Source organism: Micropterus dolomieu, unplaced genomic scaffold (genome assembly GCF_021292245.1).
Source record: "Micropterus dolomieu isolate WLL.071019.BEF.003 ecotype Adirondacks unplaced genomic scaffold, ASM2129224v1 contig_12944, whole genome shotgun sequence".
Taxonomy (NCBI): domain Eukaryota; kingdom Metazoa; phylum Chordata; class Actinopteri; order Centrarchiformes; family Centrarchidae; genus Micropterus; species Micropterus dolomieu.
In genome coordinates, this window is record NW_025741930.1 from 72,966 (window position 1) to 96,946 (window position 23,981).

The 23,981-nt window shown below is 41.8% G+C and overlaps 1 protein-coding gene across 2 annotated transcripts in view; it reads left to right on the forward strand.

Moving 5' to 3' along the window:
- The window catches only part of LOC123966215 (semaphorin-3F-like), a 61,343-nt gene that overhangs the window by 25,666 nt on the left and 11,696 nt on the right, over positions 1-23,981 (forward strand). For both annotated transcript variants that reach the window (XM_046042412.1, XM_046042413.1), the window contains exons 3-10: positions 12,411-12,571; positions 12,940-13,002; positions 13,492-13,611; positions 14,890-14,979; positions 16,734-16,827; positions 20,171-20,290; positions 20,556-20,695; positions 21,866-21,980. In XM_046042412.1, coding sequence (XP_045898368.1) covers positions 12,411-12,571; positions 12,940-13,002; positions 13,492-13,611; positions 14,890-14,979; positions 16,734-16,827; positions 20,171-20,290; positions 20,556-20,695; positions 21,866-21,980 — 903 coding nt within the window. The remainder of the gene's footprint in view (positions 1-12,410; positions 12,572-12,939; positions 13,003-13,491; positions 13,612-14,889; positions 14,980-16,733; positions 16,828-20,170; positions 20,291-20,555; positions 20,696-21,865; positions 21,981-23,981) is intronic.

The following is a 23,981-nucleotide window of genomic DNA, read 5'->3' on the forward strand; positions in this document are numbered from 1 at the left end:
CAATGTTATTCTGATAATTCTGCAGTGCTATTACTTTGTTCCTTTGATACGAACACTTGAGTGCATGCTTGCCTGTTACCTCCTCTGGCATCTGTCCTATATCAGCATTAAAATGAATTAACCATGCTAAATGTACTCAGGAAACCAGAAAGTATGCACATAACTGTGGCAAGCCAGATGCCATATACCAGTGATTCATTGGTTCATGGGGTGTAGTAATTCACAGTCTTAGTGCATGCGGATCTCCGCTGAGCTGGATCTCAGGACTCAGAAGGTTTAGACCGATGGCAGAGAGGTTACAACCCAGAGCACACTGAGTCCTGCTTGACATACTTGCTCTCTCTCTCTCTCCCTTTTTCTTTTCTTTATATTACTCCTGTTGAACACAGGCTCATTGCGATTCTGGACAGGCCATCCAGTAATGCCACTTTACCCCAGGCAATCCCTGTTTCCTGATTCCCCTCAGGCTGAGGAGAGATAACCCTGACCCTGAGCTAATCCCAGATTAAACCAGAACATAAAGCACTGCCACTGCTGCCCATCGACCTCTGACCTCCTCACGTCTCCTGGACCAGGCTGCAGCAGCCCTGTTGGCCAGCACTTGCAAAAGCAGGTTTTTATCCCATCCAGAGCAGGTTAGGGCATTTGTAACATTTAAAATAATCTAAAGAGCTGGGATTGCTTGAGATGATGGCAACCAGTAACCTTTTGGTAGAGTCTCCTGTGACTGAACAATGCAATTTGCTTCCCAAGCACAGTCGGTATGCAGAGGTTTCAGAAAGATTTCCAGAATTGACATGCGGAATGGGAATAGGGCGAGATGTGTCACTGTTGAGCTGGAGACTGTTAATAAAAGACGTCAGTTAAAACAGAGTCATGTTTGTGCAGATGTGCAGGATCAGATCGAGACTCTCATGGGAGGATCTCCTTCCCTGCTAGTTCTCCACATTTCACATCCTTCTCTGCTTGATCTCCACCTTTATGTGTTGCTGCTAGATTGAGGGAGGAAGGTGCTCATTTGTTTGGAGAGAGATCGTGGGTTCCAACAGTGCACATTGTTGTGTATTATTAAGGGTACTAGTATGAGGTCTAAACAAGGGAAAGATAAAAGAAGAAGAGACAGAAATGGTATATGTGATTTCAGTTTTGGTCATAGATCCCTCATGCAATCTTGTTTGTGTTATTCAACCGATTCTGTACCAGAGCACATCTGTCTGCTGTTACAAGAGTTTACATGAAAATGGAGACAAATGTGCACCTCCCCCCTACACCCACCTCCCCACCCGCTCACCCTCCCTGCCTGTCCATCAACAGGCTAGGTTTGGCAGGCGGCAGGAGAGGGGCTTAGGTGATGTGAGCCAGAGGCCCTGTGATAAGGCCATCTCTCCGCATGAGAGCTCATCAGAGCTGACAGTGAATACAAATTGCTGCCATTAGCGGGGGGGGTTGGACAGAGTAGGGGTGGGGCACTACAGTGGCTCCTAATTATAGAGCGGGTGAGCCCCCCAGGTCAGCAGGGGAGTGGCGGGATGCGGGGGGCGCGGGAGGTGCGGTGGTAACAAGGTGGCGACGTTTGTAAACAGTAAGGTGTCACGTCTCACAGAGCATCGTGGTGCAACTCCTGGATACTCTGAGGTCAGGAGTCGCGGTTAATGATGTGTGATATGGGAGCGCTCTTTGTGCATATTATGACGGATCACATTCAGCATGTGTTGAGACAAGAGAGGGTCACACCTTTTCCGTAGTGAGGGAGCTCACAGCAACAGAACACAAACAACATGCCATGAATAGCCAAGTTGCTTCACTTTATTGTGGTTTAACAGCTGGTAAAGCCCAGCAGGGAGTCTATGCTGTCTTCTATTCTAAAATACAATCTGATGCTGTGTGAGATAGATTATGATAAACATTTGATCATGTTTATCATAATGCTGTTTTGGTGATACATTTCATGATGTGGCATCAGGTGTCCCTCCAGTAGACAAATTGCAGCCTTTGAATAGACAAAAAAAGCACCATAATGATGGTTAAACCAGACAACAAAGCAGAAAACCTTAATGAATAGTCTTGCAAAGTTTAAACTGGAAAACGTCTTTTAGTGTCCATACCCAAGTGTGGAACACCATCTGCCATGCTTTGGTTTAAACAAGATGGCCGATGAGTCTGTGCAGTGTTTCACCAAAGGCGTCAGTATGCTTCAACCAAAGTGCTTGCCATACCCCTGCCTTTCAACTGCACTGAAAATGATCAATACGTTTAAGGAGTAAATTTGAAAAATGCCGTCACTCAGAAAGGCTGCACTTAAATTGTAAAAGTATGTATTTTTTGTTCAAAATATAGAATGAAATTATTTTATATTCCTTAAAGAGCAACACCCCATTTTAGCTTCATCATGGTCCCTTTTTTCTGTGGGAAAAGAAAAATAAGTTATGTTGCAATGTACTAGGGCTGTGCCATTAATCCAATTTTATTTTCAGTTACGATTTAGGCTTCCAACGATTATGAAAACAAGACAGTGACACATTCCGTTTCGCAATGATGCTCTCGTTTTGTTACAAGTCCAACGAAACCCTTTCCTTTACAGCCGTGGCTTCTGCCCCTCCCTAAAAGCCCAAACTCCCTCTCAGCCAGGCTGTGGCATGTTTAGTTCTGCTCAAGCCAAGATGATGGGGGGTTACAACTGCAATGACTTGTTAGTCACCATTATTAGCTTAAGCCTACGGAATTTTACACTGCATAAATTAAAGGTTGGATTTCAGTGTTATGTATAATGTAACGTTGGGTAATGTAGTTGTCGCAAACTCGAGTAGTTGGTGACATCAGTAGTAGTAGCGGCCCATCGCCCCTGCCCCTCCCTCAAGCAGTCAACCTAGGCAAAGACTGCGTTGCTGTCACCATTTTGCTGTTTAAAGTTAATAATGTTGGAATACTATTTCTTATTTCATGGGCTATATGGAATTTTTAGGACAATGCATATATAATAATTTTAAGAAGAAGATATACTTTATAAAGGAAGCATTCAGTTTTAGAAGTTCAATAAATGCATGATCTTTCCAAGGTCATTGAGTTATCATGTTAAATTATCGTGATTTCAATATTGACCAAAATAATCGAGATTACTAATTTTGTCATAATCGAGCAGCCCCACAGTGTACTCTATAAAAAATGCCCAGGATCAATAATGTGTAATGAAGTGAGTTGTAGAGTAGTGTGAAACTGAGATGGATAATCAGGACTAGTAATGATGATCACATATTTTTAAACTGTGGTTTCAGTTTTGCAATTACTGTGAAAAGTAGCGCTGTCATATCGGGACTGGTTAGTTCCACAAAGTTTGAAGTTGGGCCCCATCCACACATACCAGCGTTTTAGCTGTGTATCAAAACGACTGAAAACGCACATCTAGTGACGGTGTAAACATGAAGCCGATGGTCTGTTCTGTAGTTACAGAAGATTTGGCGAAAGAATAAAATACAACAGTACTACAGACAGATTTTTTTTTTGTATGGACCAATAATGAGCTGGGACTGTTACTGAATGTAACACTGGAGTATGGCGGCGGAAAACAGGCTGGAAGTCGTCGCAAGTGTCGCAAAAACTCTGTCAGTAGCATTGTGTTTCTGCTTTGCATGACTTGTAAGACCCAATCAGAGAGCCAAATGTGAGCATCTGCGTAATTGTTTTAAAAGTTTTTGCCCGTCTGCACTAAAACGCTACCCGGAGTTTTAAAACGAAAAACAGGGTTGGCAGCATTTTCAAACTTCTCTGTTTAAGTTTTTTGCCATTTTAGTCTGGACAGGAGGTGCAAACTTAGCAAAAGGTCTCCGTTTTAAAACAAAAACGGCGTAGTGTGGATGGGGCCTTAGAGGACAGTCAGCGAAGTTGCATGTGTTGACGCTTTGTTTGTATGGGACAGGTGTTTGCACAGACATGCTGTTATGTCTGTGTTTTCTCTCCTGGCAGCAAGCTGCAGAGCCCGTCTCTCCTCCAAGATGCAGACATACACACACACACACAGACAGAGGATTCAGCGAAGCTTGACCACGTCGCTGAGTGAGAGCACATCATAAAAGATTACCATTCCTTTGTGGGCCAGGCCCTTTAGCATTACCAGTGGGTCAGATCATATCTCTGGATTCTATGCCTTTGCATATTTGTTATCTGCTGAATGACGCGTCCTATCTGATGTGACACAGTGGCCGAACCTCTGACCGATTTTATTATCCTCCGTCCCACAGAGCGACTAAGCCGAGGCGAGCAGCTGCTGCGTTCACATGCTGTTATCGTTCCTTTTCATTTAGCAGCACAGCTAACCTCATACCCACTCTCCAGTAATCACACAGGCATTCTTTTACAAGTGTGTCACTTCTCTACTAGCATCGAAGCGTGCAGCTTACACAAACCCAAATAACTCATGTAAATGTTTGACATGAAGACAAGTTGTGTTGAAAGGAGCTGCTGGGAGTGAAGGAAGGCGAGAGAGAGAGAGTGGCTGATTAGAAGTGATTCTGCTAAAAAGATATCAGTGCAGGTGCCAGTTCAGCCATCCGCTGGCCACACACTTGTGCATATGCTGAAGAGGGCTCTTTAATCTCGATCTTCATGATTGTGAGCTCAGTGATAGCCCCTATATTAGGCTTTTCCTTATCCTGCATATACAGGAAATCACTGTGAGAAAGTTTTACTAGATTAAGATAAGAGAGAGAACCACAGCCCCTCTCCGATAGAGCCGTCTGGATCCAAGCCAACTCCACTCTTACCGTGTAAATTCAGATTATGTATACACAACAACCTTGAGTTTTTTCTGCTTTTTACAGCACTTTAAGGACACTTTGTAGGAAGGTGCAAATTAATTTACACCCAACAGTTAAATACCACACAGCAAGCCACCATGCTCAAAAACATTTGATGTGCTTGAACTAAGTAATAATTTCCCAACTTATTCAAATCAGACCAAAGCGTCTCCCGCCATCTCACATCGATTCTCAAATTCATTTTTTGGCAAACAACGTAAACTGTGCTCAAGAGGACAATTGCACCTTTATACTGGTGCATGGCCAGCAGACACTTAATAACCATTTCACGGACCAAAAGTGTAAATTAATGAGAAAGTCTGAGACTTCCACAACGCCTGTGGCGTCTCAACTCATTACTGCTCCTTGTTAAAAGTTGACCCAACTGGCAACTAGGCAACCTTGCAATTTTCCAAAAAAATGTCTCTAAAGCTATTTTGTGCAGAGCCTCCCGTCACTGCTGTTGAAATGAAGTGTGCCTTCTGAAGAGTAATAACAGCGTCTTAACTGGAGTTTCCTCTTCTGCATTGACAGCATTCAAAATATTTGGCCAAGATTCCTGACAAGTGCTGCCTTTGATGTGAGAAAGCATGCCACCTCTCCCGCCCCCTCTTAAACACCCTAATTATCACTCTTGCCACTTGGGTGCGTGTGAACTAACGCACCTCTTTCTGACGGGTTGGAAACTGCCTCAGGACACTGCTCAGGTAGTGCAGCTCGCTTATAATGTGCCAGGGGCTAATGGGGTATTTCTGTTTCTTTATTACACAAACTTAGAAGTGTGAATTGAACCCTACTTAAAACAAGATCCACTTAGCCTTATTTTAGTAGGATAAATCATAGCTTTTGTGTTCCAGCTTTAGTGCCTCACTGTGATCTTGCTGAGCTCTATGGACAGAGGGATGGGCTGATGCAATGGCTGCGGTTTCTAATTATTAGCCACACACACGTTCCACAAGGGAAAACCAGGGACCCGTGAATTGAGCAGGTGATTGCTACACACTTTGCTCCACATTGTTCATCACTCCCTTCCTGTTCAGTATCGAAGCAACAGACCGCAAACTTTTGTCTCTTCCCATCCCCCATCCTCTGTACCTTTCTGTAATACTCTACAGGGTAGTGCAGGTTTCAGGCAGCAACATGCTCTGCACTATCATTTGCAGCAGCCAGCACTTTTAAATGAACCAATTTGAAACCAGAGAAATATGCAGTGGGGTGGAACGCCCATATCAGTGTCATGTAACGAGTGTGCTGTCAAGTGGCAGGATGTGTTTTTACCCCCTCTTAATTCGCTCTCTCTCTTCAATGTTTTGTTTAAACACAGTCCAGAGTTTTCCATGATCCAATCACTTCCCCGATGCGTCTTGTGAATTTGCCAGGAAAGTTGTGAGTAGGGTGGGCTGTGTACTGTTAAGTCACGCTGGATGCAGTAATCGTTCCTTAATAAGAGGAAGTTCTGATGTTACCGGTGGAGTAGGATGCATTAACAGCTGAATATGATACGTAAAATCCAGTGTCCTCTTTCCCTTGACAGCATGGTGGGAAATAATTTCTTATAAGACAGCATAAACCACTGTGCTTTCTTATTTCTGGAGATGTGTTCTTAAGGGTGCACCACATGCCAGTGAACTTTTCCTGTCCAAACATATATCCAAAGAAAACTCGGCCCGTTGGCTATTAATTTAAGATAGAGAGATATGCTATAACATGCAGGCCTGCAGCCCCAGAGATCACCGTCAGCAGCCAAGTATTCTCTCAGGAGGAGGGCTGGCTCAGTCTGACAGTGAGGCATGTCTCCCCTCTATGTTTCAATACCTCATTTAACCAGGCAAGCTGACAAAAACACACTCTTTTTTTATATTGGTCTAAGGAAGGGGCTACAATCGGACGGTGCGACACATCCAGTACTTCCCAGTACAACTGTATTGGACTACAGTGACCACTGACCTGTTCCAGCGAATCGGCTCAGGTTTTAGCAAGAAGAAAGTCAATCAATCATACAAACATTCATGCGTGGCGTTAATATGCACACAGGAAGACAGTGTTTCAATTACCAAGCCAGAATTTACAGGTCCTCAGGTTCTCCATCACGGCCAATGCTTAAAATAAAATGTTTACTTTTCCCTGTTTTTTCACTCTTTGTGTTAGTATTTACCCTGCTTCAGTGCTACCGGATAGACTTCTCTGCTCAACATTTTTTTTCTTCATGCAAAGACCTATTGTTGAGATTTTGTATGTGTACATGCAGGCAGAGAGATAAAACAAGTAACCTCAGACTTAGAGCAGTTGTAATGAAGGTATTTTTGTTCGGCACTTTAACCATCACTTCAAACCAGATGTGCGTATGAACAGTACAAATGCACTAGTTGCAATGGACCTGAACCTACATGCTGTTGCTTGTGTCTATTTTCCACAATAACATGACAAAAATTCTATCTATCTATCTATCTATCTATCTATCTATCTATCTATCTATCTATCTATCATCTATCTATCTATCATCTATCTATCATCTATCTATCATCTATCTATCTATCTATCTATCTATCTATCTATCTATCATCTATCTATCTATCTATCATCTATCATCTATCTATCTATCTATCTATCTATCTATCTATCTATCTATCTATCAATCATCTATCATCTATCTATCTATCTATCTATCTATCTATCTATCTATCTATCTATCTATCTATCTATCATCTATCTATCTATCTATCTATCTATCTATCTATCTATCTATCTATCATCTATCTATCTATCTATCTATCTATCTATCTATCTATCATCTATCTATCTATCTATCATCTATCTATCTATCTATCTATCTATCTATCTATCAATCATCTATCATCTATCTATCTATCTATCTATCTATCTATCATCTATCTATCTATCTATCTATCTATCATCTATCATCTATCTATCTATCTATCTATCTATCTATCTATCTATCTATCTATCTATCTATCTATCTATCTATCTATCATCTATCTATCTATCTATCTATCTATCTATCTATCATCTATCTATCTATCTATCTATCTATCTATCTATCATCTATCTATCTATCTATCTATCATCTATCTATCTATCTATCTATCTATCTATCTATCTATCATCTATCTATCTATCTATTTATCTATCTATCTATCTATCTATCTATCTATCATCTATCTATCTATCTATCTATCATCTATCTATCCATCTATCTATCTATCTATCTATCTATCTATCTATCTATCTATCTATCAATCATCTATCATCTATCTATCTATCTATCTATCATCTATCTATCTATCATCTATCTATCTATCTATCTATCTATCTATCATCTATCATCTATCTATCTATCTATCTATCTATCTATCTATCTATCAATCATCTATCATCTATCTATCTATCTATCTATCATCTATCTATCTATCTATCTATCATCTATCTATCTATCTATCTATCTATCTATCATCTATCTATCAATCATCTATCATCTATCTATCTATCTATCTATCATCTATCTATCTATCATCTATCTATCTATCTATCTATCTATCTATCTATCATCTATCATCTATCTATCTATCTATCTATCTATCAATCATCTATCATCTATCTATCTATCTATCTATCATCTATCTATCTATCTATCTATCTATCTATCTATCTATCTATCTATCTATCTATCTATCAATCATCTATCATCTATCTATCTATCTATCTATCATCTATCTATCTATCTATCTATCTATCTATCTATCTATCTATCTATCTATCTATCTATCCATCTATCTATCTATCTATCATCGTCAATGGAAAACTTATTCATATACTTACAAGTCCTGCATTTGAAATCCTCTTCAGTAAGTTGTTTTAGCTCATTGTACCAATATCATGTAATAGAATAGATTGTTCATACTGATGCATCAAAAATGTTCTGTTGTAGCTGGATGAGCTGGATCTAGTTTTAGCTACTATATATACAATTAGGTAGTGTGTGATGTAGTGGACTGTAAGTATAAAGTATGAGAATTTGGAAATAATCCAGTAAGGAAGTACAAGTAACTCACCTTACCAGAAGGTACATGTATGACAACAGCTGTAGCTCTGTATGTTGTTCATCCGTTGGCTCTGATGCTGACATTAAACTAGAATGTGTTCAGGACTAATGTTACTCAGCTCCCTGTTCTCAAACACTGGCAGAAACCTTTCTTGCAGCCGGAGCAGCGTGTTGAGTTGTGGGAACCGGCATCACCTTGAGATGCTGGGAGAGAGGAGAGGATTGTCTGTACACAGCAGACTGAGTGGACCGGATTGCACTAGTGGACTAAGAGGTCTGAGCTGACTCTTGTGTAATCACTTAATTTCTGTCTACCACCACACGTGCAATACTTGTGCACATGAACGAGACCACTTGAAAATGAGACAAAACTGAGAGAGGTCTCATAAACCGGCCTCTTACTTGCTTGCAAGTGCAGGCGTACTAGCATAAAAAAAGAAATAGTGAATGAGTAAAAGTAGAGACATTGAGTGCGAGGATCAGGTTCCCTCACCGGCTTACTTTCACCTCTAATAGAGCCTTTGCCATTCCACAGGGGAAGTGGTGTGTTCCCGAAACAAAGTCCCCGCTGTTTGTGTGCAGACCCCCCAGAGTGAACCTAAACCGTACACGCAGTAATGGACTACTTTAAGGGTTTATCTGGCTCTAATAGACACACTTGTACGCTGCTCCCAGCCTCTAAATCTCCAGGATAAGTCTGTGTGTGCGGAAAATGCAGCCATGCTCTAATGTGGCTGACAAAGAGCGCAGCAGTGTAGCCTCTCTGAGCCTTTCCTGTTCAAAATTGTAATCTCCTACTGTGAGTATGTAGTTGTGTGTTGCAGGGGAAACTCTGTGCGGTCAGATGTATCTGAGCTCAATAAAACGTGACTGGTTGAGCAGATAAGGGATCTATTTGCAAATTGCTTTTTGTCATTTGAAACTTAACCTCAAATGGGCGAGTAATATGTCTGCATATTGTTTGTGAGGTGACCTTGGGTGTTATGAAAGGCGCCATTAAATAAAATGCATTATTATTATTATTATTATTATTATTATTATTAATGCAGCACAAACATGCTTCTGTTGCCTTCTGGGAATTACCACATCCTTTAACACAACTGTACAAATTCCTCTTTATATTTTCAATATAGGCACCACAGGAACCACTCCTCAGCATCAGTCTTGATCTGGTACATAGCAGCACAGTTTCTTTGACCGTCTTTTATAAGCTGATTGTGACTGGGTGTTTGCCTGGCACCAATCTCAGTCTAGGGACCTGCTGGGCTCGTTTTCACAGGCGGCCTGACCTCCGGTGCAGTGTAGTAGCCGAGCTCAGTCCGCTGCCATTGTACGTCCTTGATCAACATTTCATAGGAGCACAATGCCCGTCCCTGAGGCGGCAGTTGACTTTGGGACTGAGCTGAGAAAAGCTGACAGAATAGGGAATGATGTCTAATAGCTGGAATGACTTCACACTTTTTTTTTCTAATTTTATCTCATGGTTAGAGGGTTTCAACAGTTTCATTCTTATGGTACCAAAAGGCCCAATCGCATTTTGGCTTTAGCATGAGCTCCATATGTAAGTCCTGTGCAGAATCACTCCTGTAGAGCCTTAGAAACTCTTAAATTCTTAAAGATATGTCAGCTCTGATTCATTCTTTCAAAATAGAAGGTTTTCTGGAGGGTTTGATTTCTGCAGCACCATAATCTAACAGGCATAGCCCTCTGTGATGCAGTTTACATTGCAATTAGATATGGAGGATAAGGTGTGAGGAAAGATATTCCATCAGAGTTTATTACAGTGGGCCATATTTTTGCTATGATGTAGAATTTGGACATGCTCCTATGATTATGAGATTAGATTACATTTGGGTTTGTCCCTTAATGTGCAGCTCTCTATAGAAAGTGTTGCTCCTGTGCACTGTTCACAGTCCTTCTTCAGCTGACAGATGGTCCCATCCAGCTACTCTGACAGCAAACACAGTGAGGAGTTGCTGAAAACCTGCTTCAGCAAGGGCTTCAACCTGCCTATGGAATATGTGTCTGTGTGTGTGTGTGTACAATGCGTTCTTATCCAATGTGTTTCAATCTCTCTGCACACACACATAAACACAGCTAGAGTGTATGGGGACTCATCATTCAACTTAAGTCTCCAAAACAAATAATCACAGGGTTGGACCACATGTTGCAGCTCCTCTGCTGTGGGCTATGACAGCTGTCAATCACTCCGCTGACCTGTAAACACACCTTTGGTGGGCACAGTTACTAAATCAAACTGTACAAATATAGCAAATCTAATGCTATTAATCTTTGCTTATTGACGTAACCCCGTGTTAAATTTAGATCTGGCTGGAAAGACTGGTAATATCAGATTCCACCGGGAGTCTGTTTAAAAAGGTCTCTAGATGGTGTTTATTTTAAGGCCCCAATGGTGGACATGTTGATGGCTTTGCATGCTTTGGTGTCCAGACCTCTTCTGCAGAACCGCCTAACAACCTCACAGGAATGTTTCTCAGTAACTTCAAACATGACTGCACATAGAGCGCTTGCAAAAAATATGTGGTTATTTATCAACTGCCCGAAACATTTTCAGATCTTGAAATGATTATTATTTTTATAAGTCTAGAGTGTTGCTTTTAAGGTCTGACGCCCCACGTTGACAACATTTCATGCTTTCTTCCTTTTATTTTACACTAGCAAATCTCTGTTCTTATATATTATTCGTAAACAGTTAAACAAAAGCTAACTGTATTTGACAGTTTATCCTCTGGTTTCCCTTCACCACATTTTTGGCTGCTAAATCAACACAAAAGAACTCGGGGTAACCTCAAAGTGGGGTTCCCTTTTTCAGCTCTCTGTGGTCTGTTGGTTGTAGAATAAAGCTAAACAGTGAAATGGGACTTTCCTGCTGTTTGAGTGAAACCTCTGTGTTTGTCCAACAATATGTGAGTGCCACCCTCTAATGCCTCTCCCCTATAGATTGTGGAGGTGTGTGTTTGTCTATGGTGCGGCATGGGGCCTATGCTGTCCTAGCAGTGGCCTCTCTGCCCTGCCTGTTCATGGTTGCTGAACCAAGAAGAACATATCAAACAAACACTCCAACACAGGGCTGTCGGAAGATTGGGTTACTCTTGACATGAGAGGACATGTGGACTGTATTGTGTTGCCAAAGTCGCACACTCCTCTGACCTTCAGAGAGCGGTGTCCAACTAATCATGGAGCAGCTTAAACCCATGTAAACTCAGTAGATCCACCTTACCCTACCTTATAGATGGTATGTATTCGTAGTAAACATCATCTGTAACTGTGTCTGAGACAGCCAATGATGAAAGACTTTCTAGATCTTCCGATCCACCAGGCGGTATTAAGCCATCAACACAGTGTGACAGACACTCAGTAGCGCTTGTCTCTAATGTGCGGTGTTAAGTTACAACAGTGCTGGTGGAAAACCATCAGATAACTCCACATGGCTTGCAGGAGTGGCATGAGGAATGTGTCAGTTGTGCATGCATGTGTGTGTTAAAATGTGCATGTGCACCACAGGTGTCATTAATGGATATATTTCTGTCTCCATACAGAGCTGAGATCCACCGGCACTGCTCATCACTTTGCCTACCTCCTCAACACATCTGACTACCGGATCCTGCGTATGGATGAGGACCATGACCGCATGTATGTTGGCAGCAAGGACCACATCCTGTCCCTGGACCTCCATGACATCAACAAGGACCCACATATCGTAAGACCATTCCCATGCTCGGTCTCCCCTCCCCCTACACTCTGGCCCCTCAAATTGGCTGTTACACTGGGATGAAGCAAGCGCCTTTACCTCAGCGCTACAACAGAAGCCCCAGGGGCAAAATGTTCTGTTCTATTGCCCCAGCAGCAGCCATTTTGTTAAGCTCACGTCTAGTTTTTGTTGGAGTGCACTTTTTCTTGTGTCGGGTCATTAAAACACTGTAATTGGGTTATAACAATCCCAACCGGACTAATATTAGCCTGGGTGGATATCCCTTTTGCAATTTTAGCCCAGAAATCTCATAAATGCCAGTGATGTATAACAGGTTGGATTGTAACTATAAAATGTTCTCTGTTTCCCCCTGGCAGATCCACTGGCCAGTGTCCGAACGAAGAAGGATGGAGTGCCTTGTGAGTGGGAAAGACGCCAATGTAAGTATGGCTGTTGACAGCACTCATAGCCTCAGCAGGGTCATTCAGCTGAGCTGATTTCCATCGACTTGATAGGCTGAAAAAAGAAAAGCAGAGCATTAAAAGCATACAGCTCCCTCCATTGTGCACAGTGGTTTTAATATGAGGAACCTGTAAAAATAGCACTCACCTGTGGAGTTCGGACTTGGCCCAGTAAAAGCGTCGGTTCCCTTCTGTCTAGCCAAGGAGACAGGAATGGATTAGAGCAGAGAAGTCCAGTCAATCTCACCATCGTCCTCTCTGCCAGGCCAGAGTGGGCAGCACAACACCACTGATATATTGTCCAAACATATATAGAAGCACAGTATTATGTACTGGTGCCGTACCGGTTAATTTTTTTGTCACTTGAGCATTTGGTAAATCTGCAGGATGTGTACCAATATGACTATGAATGTCTTTGTGTTTAGATGTTTATTACAGTTTAATTGTGTCTGGGCTTTCTGTCTTCAGGATGAGTGTGCAAACTTCATCCGTCTGATCGAGCCATGGAACCGGACTCAGCTGTACATCTGTGGGACAGGAGCTTATAATCCAGTCTGTACTTTTGTCAACCGTGGACGCAAGCCTCAGGTTAGGATTAAAGACTAGAGGAATGTACAAGCCAAGAAAGTGATCTCTCTGTCAACTTAGCAAATATTTTTCTCCTTCTGCATCATAATTGGCATTGCTCGGCCTCTCATTTTTACACAAGTTCTTACTCCATGCACCTTACGCTAGGTTCCCTTTACGGTGATTTTCCTCCATCATTAAGCCTGCCTGAGGTACCATGTCTCTGTGTCTGGCAATGCAGCCACCACAGCTTTACCAACACACAGCTGTCATCCCCAGTGAGCTGTTAAAGCTCTTGAATTTCCTAAACCAAACCAGGCATCACTACCATACTCCCCTTTAACACCTCACTCTTCTTTAAATATCACACTTGTTCCCTAATGATGACCAGGGGACTTTTTAAAAAGGATAAATAAAAAGTAAATTTCCCATTGGACTTTCCCTTGAGATATAAAGTGCGGTGCGGAGAAATTGCAATGGCAAGTGCTGCTTGCATGAGTCCCTTGTTGCATCCGGTTCCTACATGACCCTTTACTAACTAAGGGCCTCCATCCATTCCCTCACCATCCACCCCTTCATGCATCCTTCCAGGCCACCCGCCAGCCTCCACCATGTGAGACGTTGGGTAATTGGAAGTGGGAACTCCCGTTATGGGGTGCCAGTGGAATGTTCCAGTTCTAGTCCATTAATGAGAAGGCTGTTTTTTTCTCCGTCACATTGAACCGACAGGTCTGAGTCGTCCCCCCATGAGCACCTTTCTCAGCTGGGCTGGGGAGTTTGCACTATGATTGCAAAAACATGACATGATTCACTCCACACAGATGCATGCACACAGATATCTTGACTTACATTAAAAAAAATTGATAATTCATTTGGATGGTTTTCATTTGATCACTCCACTGTGGGGTTTATTCTTAAAGTAGGAGCCTCTAGCTTTTGTAAACTATAATAGCCAAATGTTTTTCTTTGGCAGCAGATTTGAGGAGAATTCACTGTATCTATCATACTGTGAGAGACTTTCTTGACTCAACCACAGGATTGAGGATTATTGTGGTTGCCCTTTTGACCATCTGGTCAAATAAAGCTACACACATTCCCTGTACAATCTTGCACACTCACATATATATTTTCCTCATGCACTTGCATTACATTTATTTCAATACTATTGGGTTAAGGGGTTTTACATCATGTATGGAAGTCAGGACAGACTCGAGCGATGCAAATGGAGGTGGGGAAGGTCCTCGATCCTTCCTCATCTTTGGCGTAACATCCAGACTGTGTTGCTGTCTCTTGTTTTAGACGTCCATGTATCTGCAGATGGCCCAAGCCAGAGGAAGGGCTAGCCGCGCAGCTGAACCCAGCGCGGTGCACGAGACACTTGGATTAAAGGTGCGATGTGGGCCCTGTCTGCACCGCAGCCCTGCATACTGCTTGGGCTCGTGGTCACCAGCAGCCACTCCCTCTCTTTGTGTCTGAGCACATTTTCTCCATACCATCTTTAATTTGACCATCATTCGCTTGTCTCTGAAACATTTGGCATGCATCATTTCCAGTCCGTGCACAATCTTAAAGTTTTATGTAGTATGGAATTGCATTTATTTTCATGTCCTTTTGTCTCTCCCGTGTTTCATGCGTACAATATTTTCTTTGTGTAAGCCTCATTGTCTGAGCACCCCTTCGTATCTGCCATTGTCCTTTTTGTGCTTTGCATTTGTGCTAAATGTCATATTTTGCATGAAAGGTGGGTTATCATGTGGAAAATGGCTTCTCAGGCTGCTAAAAAATTCTGATGACTTTTGCGAGGCACAGATTTAATTAAACAGGCTTTCACTGCTGTTCACTGCATGGCATATTAATTTTTTTATTTAGTATCTATTTAGCAGCTTCCATGAACATCAGATACCAGAATCATTCATCCCGCTTATCTGACACAATGCAGGATGTCCCACCCATCAGTCCTTCACCCCACCGAGCCCTCCACCTTCTGTAGGAATGTGGTGCAGTATCTCCCACAGAGGCGGCAGGACTAGTCAGCATCTGACCCACTCCCACAGCAGGCTCTGTTAGCCCAGAGCAAACACCAGCCATCTGTAGCCAACTAGCTGTGCAGCAAAGGAAATAAAAGAGCCACATACTTGAACATGTCTCCACTGTTTGAGCTCTCCAAGCACTCTGAAACACAGAAAGAGACTTATGAAGGACATAACGGCTTTAGGTGAAGTGGGACACTTTGAAAATGTTGCAAGTTTTTTGTAGTCTGATTTTTTTTTAAATATGTTGCAACTTTTCTGAAGGGTCATACTTTACAGCAAGGTTTTAAAAACGCGCTCAGGGCACAGTTTCCCTCTGGTACACATAAATGTTTGTGACCTTTTTTTACACATCAACATCTGGCATGGCTCGGAGTGAGCTGCCAGCACCTTCTGATTTGCACGAGTGGTGATTTTAATCAAAGATGAATAGGGAATTGCACAAGTGTGTGTGTGTGTGCGTGTGTGTATATGAGCCAATGATGTGAGTTTGGCACAGTGCCATATTCTCTCCCCTGCTTTAGTGCTGATGGACAATGACAGAGATGTCTCCATCTCTGTACCCACCGGGAGAGAAAAATGGGCATTGGACATGCTTTGGTCTCTGAGGCGGGGCTACAGGACATGTCATTGCATGCCACTGATTCATTTTACCCCACTTTCATACTCAAATTCCTGCCAATCACCTTTCAGTGCTTGCGTGCAGGGATGCCACAAGCAGTGAGCATCAGTCATCCAGCCTCCATCCCAGGTTGTTTTCACTGTGCTGGATTACAGGTGTCAGCAGTAGGCCTGCACAGCCATGGGCACCAAGAAGCTGAGAGATATTTGGCACACAGTTTATTATGCTGAGAGAAGCAGCCCACAACACATTGTTATCCTCAGTAGAGTGGCACAGAGATGGATATGAAATTCCTTGCTTTCCCCGCATGTATTTTTCTGGATGAATGCACACTCATTATTCAAATACTTCATCCCCCGTCAGGCCGTAAAGGTCCCACAGGAGTCAGAGGGAGCACATTTGTGCCTCATTTTCCCTACACAAGGGAATCACAGTGACAAGATGAAGAGTGCTGAATTTATTGCCGTCTCCATATGATTTTTCCATTTCAGGAAGAAATCTTCCATTTGGAGCCGGGCAAAGTGGAATCTGGGAAGGGAAAGTGCTCCTATGACCCGAAGCTCAACAGCGTGTCAGCTTTGATCAGTGAGTATCATCTTGGTTTGCTCACATGAGGGAGTAGGCACGGGTACAGTCAGGCCCAGCGGTCTTCATAGCGATGGCATTGACATCCCTTATGGATTCTTCATCTTTTTCTTCTCCTGTTTCTTTATATGGTCCTCTTGCGACTCACAATTTATATTTCTGGCAAACTTTGTTAACAGAAAATATTTATCCCCTGCCATTGAAGAAGTCAAGAAGTTGAGGCCAAGCATCCTTTCAATTCTGTGTCCCCTTTCCCACAGTGAGCTGGTTAGTTTAATCGGCCCAATCATTAGAGCTTTAGAACTTTTTCTTTCCTTGTTAGGTTGGCGATGAGCACAATAACATGCACCTATTAATATGTAAATCCCTCATTGGTGAATTAGTGGCTTACTTCCCATGAAGCCTGAGTATTTGCATGTGTTGTAATAGTCAACATTCAAATTTACAGATGGGTCACAAATTAAAGGGAAACCCTGCATAAATGAATGGAGAAACATAACAAATGCAGACTCTTCAATTAAATAGGTTCACTGAATGGTGTGATGGGGTATGAAAATGATCATCATGTTAGACTGCACTCACCGCTGCCATCATCAAAACATTAAATGAGGGAATATTTTCTGGAAAAATGTTGTTCATTCCTTCAGTAGAGGCCCATTTGGAGAATCAATAACAATGAGCATTGAAGCTAATCTGGAGGTTACACTTAAGTTAGTTTTGCTTTTAGTTTACCACCCATTATGTACTCTGTCATAATGTGGGTATGTTTCAGGAGAGTTATTAGACCAAAATATCATAAATAAATTAACATAATGTATTCTACTATATAAGAGTGTGGACATAAGTGTATTCTCACTTTTGTTATCTATCTATTCATCCTGTTATAGTAATATCTGTTGTAGTAGTCATGACGCTGGTGTCTTCTGTCCCTTTGCCCAAGGTCACTTAGTCAGCTCCAGATTCCACAGTTGCCATCAGTGAAAGGCAATCTTCTCTCTGTGGGGTGAGACAGCGGGTGTAAATCACTGGCACTGCTTTCCCACATTAGCGCAGTGCCAGCTGACCAGTATGGAATCAGTACTGTCATCCAAGATGGATTTACCTCCCACTTCCACCAGTTAGCATCATACAAGGGACACTGTAGTTAGTGTTGATAAGGATTAAGAACCCTGTACCACGACAATAGATTTACCACTGACCACAGACTGTTCAGCTCTCCGCCACATTAGGCATCCCATCATCCGTGGACATTTTAATGATACATCATCAATCTCCATATAGCGCTGCCCAGGACCATGACATTGAATATAATGCTGGTAGGACAGTGTTTTTTGTTTCCTCTGCTCCACCTCCTGCTGTCTCCTTACTCCATCTCTGAGAGCTCTGACAGTCACACCTGCTCTCCAGTGGGGCCCTTACAGCAGCTGTAGAACCAACACCTTGACTTCCTGTGGCTTAACAAGCCTGTTGAATACATTTGTCAGTCTGCACACATGTATGTGCACATATTTTATATTTTTATGGAGTGTGTGTGAAGGCTGTTTCGGGAAGTTTGAGCATTGTTTTCGGTAACACTTTATTTTACTTTTAAGAAGACAACCAGAAAAAGAACCACAAAATGTTTTTTTTTTGGAAACAAGCTGTTTCCACAAAAAGTTCCTTGAAAGAAATGGTCAAATCTTAATGAGTAATTCATAGAGATCCATTTTAAAGCACAAATACATGTAGTCTTTAATAATTAGTCATTTAGCTGACGCTTTTATCCAAAGCGACTTACAATTGCTATATATATATCAGAGATCGCATGCCTCTGGAGCATCTAAGGGTTAAGGGTCTTGCTCAGGGATGTGTGGAATATGTCACTATACCCAGGTCTCCCACACCAAAGGTGTCTGCACTGCACCATTACCACCCCTTACCACTTTATATATTAAACATTTTTCTTGTCTGCAGTGTACTACACTGAAACACAAATAAAATGTTTTGTTCAGTTCACCTGCTGTGCACTGACTAAAACTTTGGTAAAACCTTGAATAACTTCTCGGTTACTCAACCAATTATAATTGAGAAAATGAAGTGTAAGGGATGGCTTAAACTGTAAATTGCAAATATTAGTACATCTGACTAACAAGCTTACAGTGGTTACTGTGACCACTAGTAACCATGTTTTTTCCAAAGGCAAGGGGCATGTCTAAATACATTATTTGGCGGTTATGCGGTTGCGTTCAGGAACATCCACCTTGTGGGAGCTATGATAATATTATATCAGAGTTAAGAGTAACGTTAGCAGCTTGTCATGCTTGGTCCCGTAACTTCAGCCAAACTTAATTATTCCTCATCCTTAAATCCTTTTCTCCAGTAAAAGCATGAAGCACCTTTTGAAACTGTTAATACTATAAATAACATATAATAAACAATCACAATGTTGTTTATAGTACTGTACTGTAATACAAGGGCTAACTAGCTCTACACTACAATACACTAACAATGCAGCTCCTTATTTCATTGTGATCTGGATCGTCAGCTGGTGAGGAGGATTTTTGTCTGGGACGTGCAGCATTAGCATCATTATCAATTATATGCAGTATGTAGGCAACTTCTGCATATGTAGGACTTTTTTACAGGCTTAAAGATGAATTAGATTAGAACTTTAAAAAGAGACAGACTTTTAAAGCAACTTCTCAACTTTTGGCATAAGCATTAGCTTAGACTAGCTAGCTTCAGGTAATAAAATCTGTTAATGACAGTTGATGATTTCAGCCGACAAAATCCACGGTAGGCTAGTTGGCATGAAATAAGAGGCCTGCTTTGGTTTACATTTGTTTGAAACTGAAGCTAAATTGTTTCCAAAATTACTTTATATATATATATATATACATATATATATATATATATATATATATACATACAACAGCAGCTAAAGGGGACGTGATCAGCCAATAGTCAATTGAAGGCTGTTTCCATTTTCCCTGTAATTAATAACCAATTAGATATTCCTTTCCAGAAACCTTCCAAGCAAATTACACTTCCGTTCTAGGAAAAAAAAAACCTATGAGACCTGTGAAATATTATTCTGCCTTGCAGCCTTTTGACGAATGATCACTTGCATCTTGATTATACAGTATCATTAACTTATCCACTTTGTGTCTAAATGAACACAAATGTGTAGATGATGACTTTGTTATGCTGAGCTTCTGTGTGGTGGAATAAAGAGTTCTGAGATGTTGGGTTCTAAATATACATTTTGAAATCAAAGCCTTGGTGTTTTGTATCAAGGGTGGTGCTGGAATAATGTCAGAGTCAAGGAATTTCACTAAAATTAACTTTTTTCTCTCTTTCTCAGATGGTGAACTGTATGCTGGGGTCTATGTTGACTTTATGGGAACAGACTCTGCCATTTTCCGTACTTTGGGGACAAAGACCGCCATGCGAACAGATCAGTACAACTCCAGATGGTTAAATGGTAACTGTCCTCCTATTTAACCTACAAATGATACATAGGGGTTTCATCCAGCTTGTGCAGCCTTCCAGCATGATTTTTCAGCATACAATCCCAAACAGGGTTCCAAATGTAAAGCTGAATTGAAGAGATTCTGGTGTTTGCATATGTTTAGAATCACTCAACAAGTGATAAACAGGAAATGCCGAAAGTTTATAAAATATTTTAGCCAGATGTTTTCCCAAAGTCATCCTCTGCCTAAACCACTCACCACCTCTTTTCCCCACAGACCCCACTTTCATCCACGTACACCTCATCCCCGACAGCGCGGAGAGAAATGACGACAAGCTGTATTTCTTCTTCCGGGAGAAGTCCTCTGAGATGGGCCAGAGTCCTGTGACCCAGTCCCGCATAGGACGCATCTGCCTGGTGTGTACACAGTGAGAGGCGTGTTTGTGTTGGTGTAAACATAATTAAAAGGAAAACCTGCATGGATATGAAAAACAGGCTGGAGTCTCCTGAGGCAAGTCACCCACTGGGTTTGAATGTTTATGGGCGCAGAACTTGTATTTGGCCAACGCTGATGTGCTGGAATCCACATGTGTCTTTAACCTTCCTGTCTACAATGCATCCCTCTGTCTGTGAGGTTGCCCTTTGACCTTTGACCCTGTGATCTTCTGACCTCTACTCCCTGGTAGTCCTAAAAAACTTGGCGCTTTTAGTGTACACGCCAACGAATAACTCACTGCCTGTCTTTTAGAGTCCTAATCATTTAAACTAGACTTCCTCGACAAAAGCCTGCGTGCTCTAGAAATACAAAGCAAGCTGAGCAACAAACAAATAACAACAACTGTCTCTGGGTAGCTTATCTGGCACCTCATAGTGTGAGTGTGAGTGTATGTGTCCCCTTATAGGTTTGCGTGCATGTGTGAGCATTGCGGCGGGTGTATGAGTACGGGAATGAGTGAGAAAATGTGGCGTATGTGTGCTCATCACCTCAGCTGTTCCCCATTGTATTTATTTGAGGGGGTCAGGCTCTGACCCGGCACACAAACACTCATCCCCCTCTCAGTGGGCTCTGCCACGGCCTCCAGAGACCCAGTCCTGTCATTCTTCGCCACGCATCTGGATACTCTTAGTGCCATCCGTGGCACCCTGGACACCACCAAAAATACACTCAGCCATATACTGTAATTACACTGGAAATTAAGAAAACATTTCAGCCCCCAAAATGGGATTCATCAGAAGTGCGTGAAGAATGTGAAGCCTGCAACCACCATTAAAAAGAAATATTAAAAGATACATGCTTCCTCATGAGCGAGACTTTCTTTAAAGATGCTGACTATGGAGGAGGACTATAAAGCACATACTGGTCTCAGCTCTTTCTTACTGGGATAGATTCTGGCCTCGCTCCACCACAGATGGAAGAGTCTAAATAGGAGGAGACAGTGTTTACCCCCACTCCTTTTAGCTTCCTGGCTTTGCAAACCAACATGTACTGTATATTGTGTGTGGGTGGCTCCACCTGGGTTTGTTTTCATTAGGATGTGAGTTTGAGCGAGTGATGGAGAAACTGTGTCTCCACCCTCTCGAATACAGAATGATGATGGAGGCCACTGCTGTCTGGTCAACAAGTGGAGCACCTTCCTGAAGGCCAGGCTCATCTGTTCGGTGCCAGGGGCCGACGGCATGGAGACGCATTTTGATGAGCTCCGTGAGTACCAAAACCTTGACATTACGCTTTGGTTCCTTTCACTATTCTCAGATGAGGTCTGTAGATTACTAGGTGTGGGTGGGAGGTGTTGTATAGACTTCCTGGTCAATAAAACATGCTGTCAGACTAGTGATGTCTTTTACTCTGATTTTTCAGTAGGTGTTTTTTTTTATCTGTACATTATTGTCTCTGTTAATTGAGCAATCATTTGGTCTATAAACTGTCAGAATAGGAAATAAAAGCATTTTTATTCCCCAGGCCCCAAGGTGACATCTACAGTCCAGAGAATGAGCAGGTGTTTAGAACAATAAATATAAAATCTTATATGTATATTGCATATAGATATTAAAACATGATTGTGTCTATCTGTGACATGGAATAGTGAAATTTGTTTGAACATAGAAGTACTACTTTTCCCCTAAAAGTCCAGTAAAGGTTTTTTCTTTATAAGTGGAGAGCTTACACCCTGTTTTTTGAAAGAAACTAAATCTGTTCTGTGTGCAGTTAATCATTTTGACAGTAGGTATTGAATGGCAAAGAAAAAAAGACAAATATGACATGACTGGATTTATTTCAAACATATTCGTTTTCAGGTTGCTGTCATGTATGATCACATCTGAAATATTAAGTAGAGAATAGTCTTTGACGGGGTCTGTTTCTATTGCAGCACTTGTGCAAACACACACACACCAGAGCTCAGTCCTTGGCCCATAGGGCAGCCCACTTCCATCATATAGTCCATACAACATACAGTAATGGGAATGACACACATAATCCCACCGCTGTAGTTGTCATTTTCTCTCAAGATGTCTTAAACAAAAGTGTCTGTTTTTTTTTGTGTGTAAGGGGGTGGCCTGGTGGCAGGCAGATCAGATCACAAAACAGGAATGTCTGTGAATGTGAGACTATTAGCCTCTCCAGGGAAAGCTCTTTCTCTTTCTGTCTCACTGGTTTAAAATAGTGCCAAAGAGTGATAGGGGACTGATGCGTGAGGCTACTGTTGCTCTTGAACTAATCTCAAGAATGGAAAGTGAATCTGGTGATAGTTTTTTGTCTCTTTTTTCCGGCTGACACATTCCTTGCTTTTATCTCTCTGAAAGCGCTGCTTTGTTTTTTTAAGGTGACATTTATTTTATCCCGCTTTGAACAACAGAAAAAGTGACACACACTTGAAAACTCTGTGGCCTTTTCGTGTGCAGCCACTTCACCTAAACGATGTGAAAGCGGTTCTGAGTGGGATGGGCTCACTTTGCCATTACAAATGACGGTTCTGTCTTTACTGGTCAGTTCAGTGTTGACATGGGTGTGCTGTGCAAAGTGGTTCTGTGAGCGAGTTGGAGAGTCGCCAGCTGTTGGCACTGTTGATGATTTTAAGGATATTGCTTGAATACGGCTGTAAATGTGCAGTGGAACAGGATGGTGAATGACCAATGACAGGCATTATAAGTTAGACATGACCATGGAGAAGGAAAGACTGCACATGTCAGTTTGCACAGCAGCCATCACTGCCAAGGATGCCTAGAAGGGACACTAATTGGATACAATTGAGTTTCATGCAAATGACTTCACATTTACTGTCTAGTTTGAATGTTTATAAAGCTTTGTCGCTGGAGAGTTTACGACAGGAAGTGGAGATTGTAGAATTTCACAAGCGGAAATTGTTCTTTAACTATTGCACATTTTATGTAGGTTATAAATGGAAGATTGGACATTTTGAGAAATATGATTAGATACCACTATCATGACTGTATTTTTAATAAGAAGGTACAGCCAGAAGAAATTAGCTGGTCTGGCTCTGTCCAAAGGTAACAAAATCAACCTACCAGTACCTCTAAAGCTCACTAAAGCCCCAAGACAAAAAGCCCACTAATGGTTCAATCAGCACGCTTTCATCTGTTTCTACCTGTGGATACCTATATATGTATGTTTATGTAGTATTAGCATATTAGCATGCTAGGCTTACAGTCCGTCAGCTGGGACTTTATATCTGTGCTGTGACAT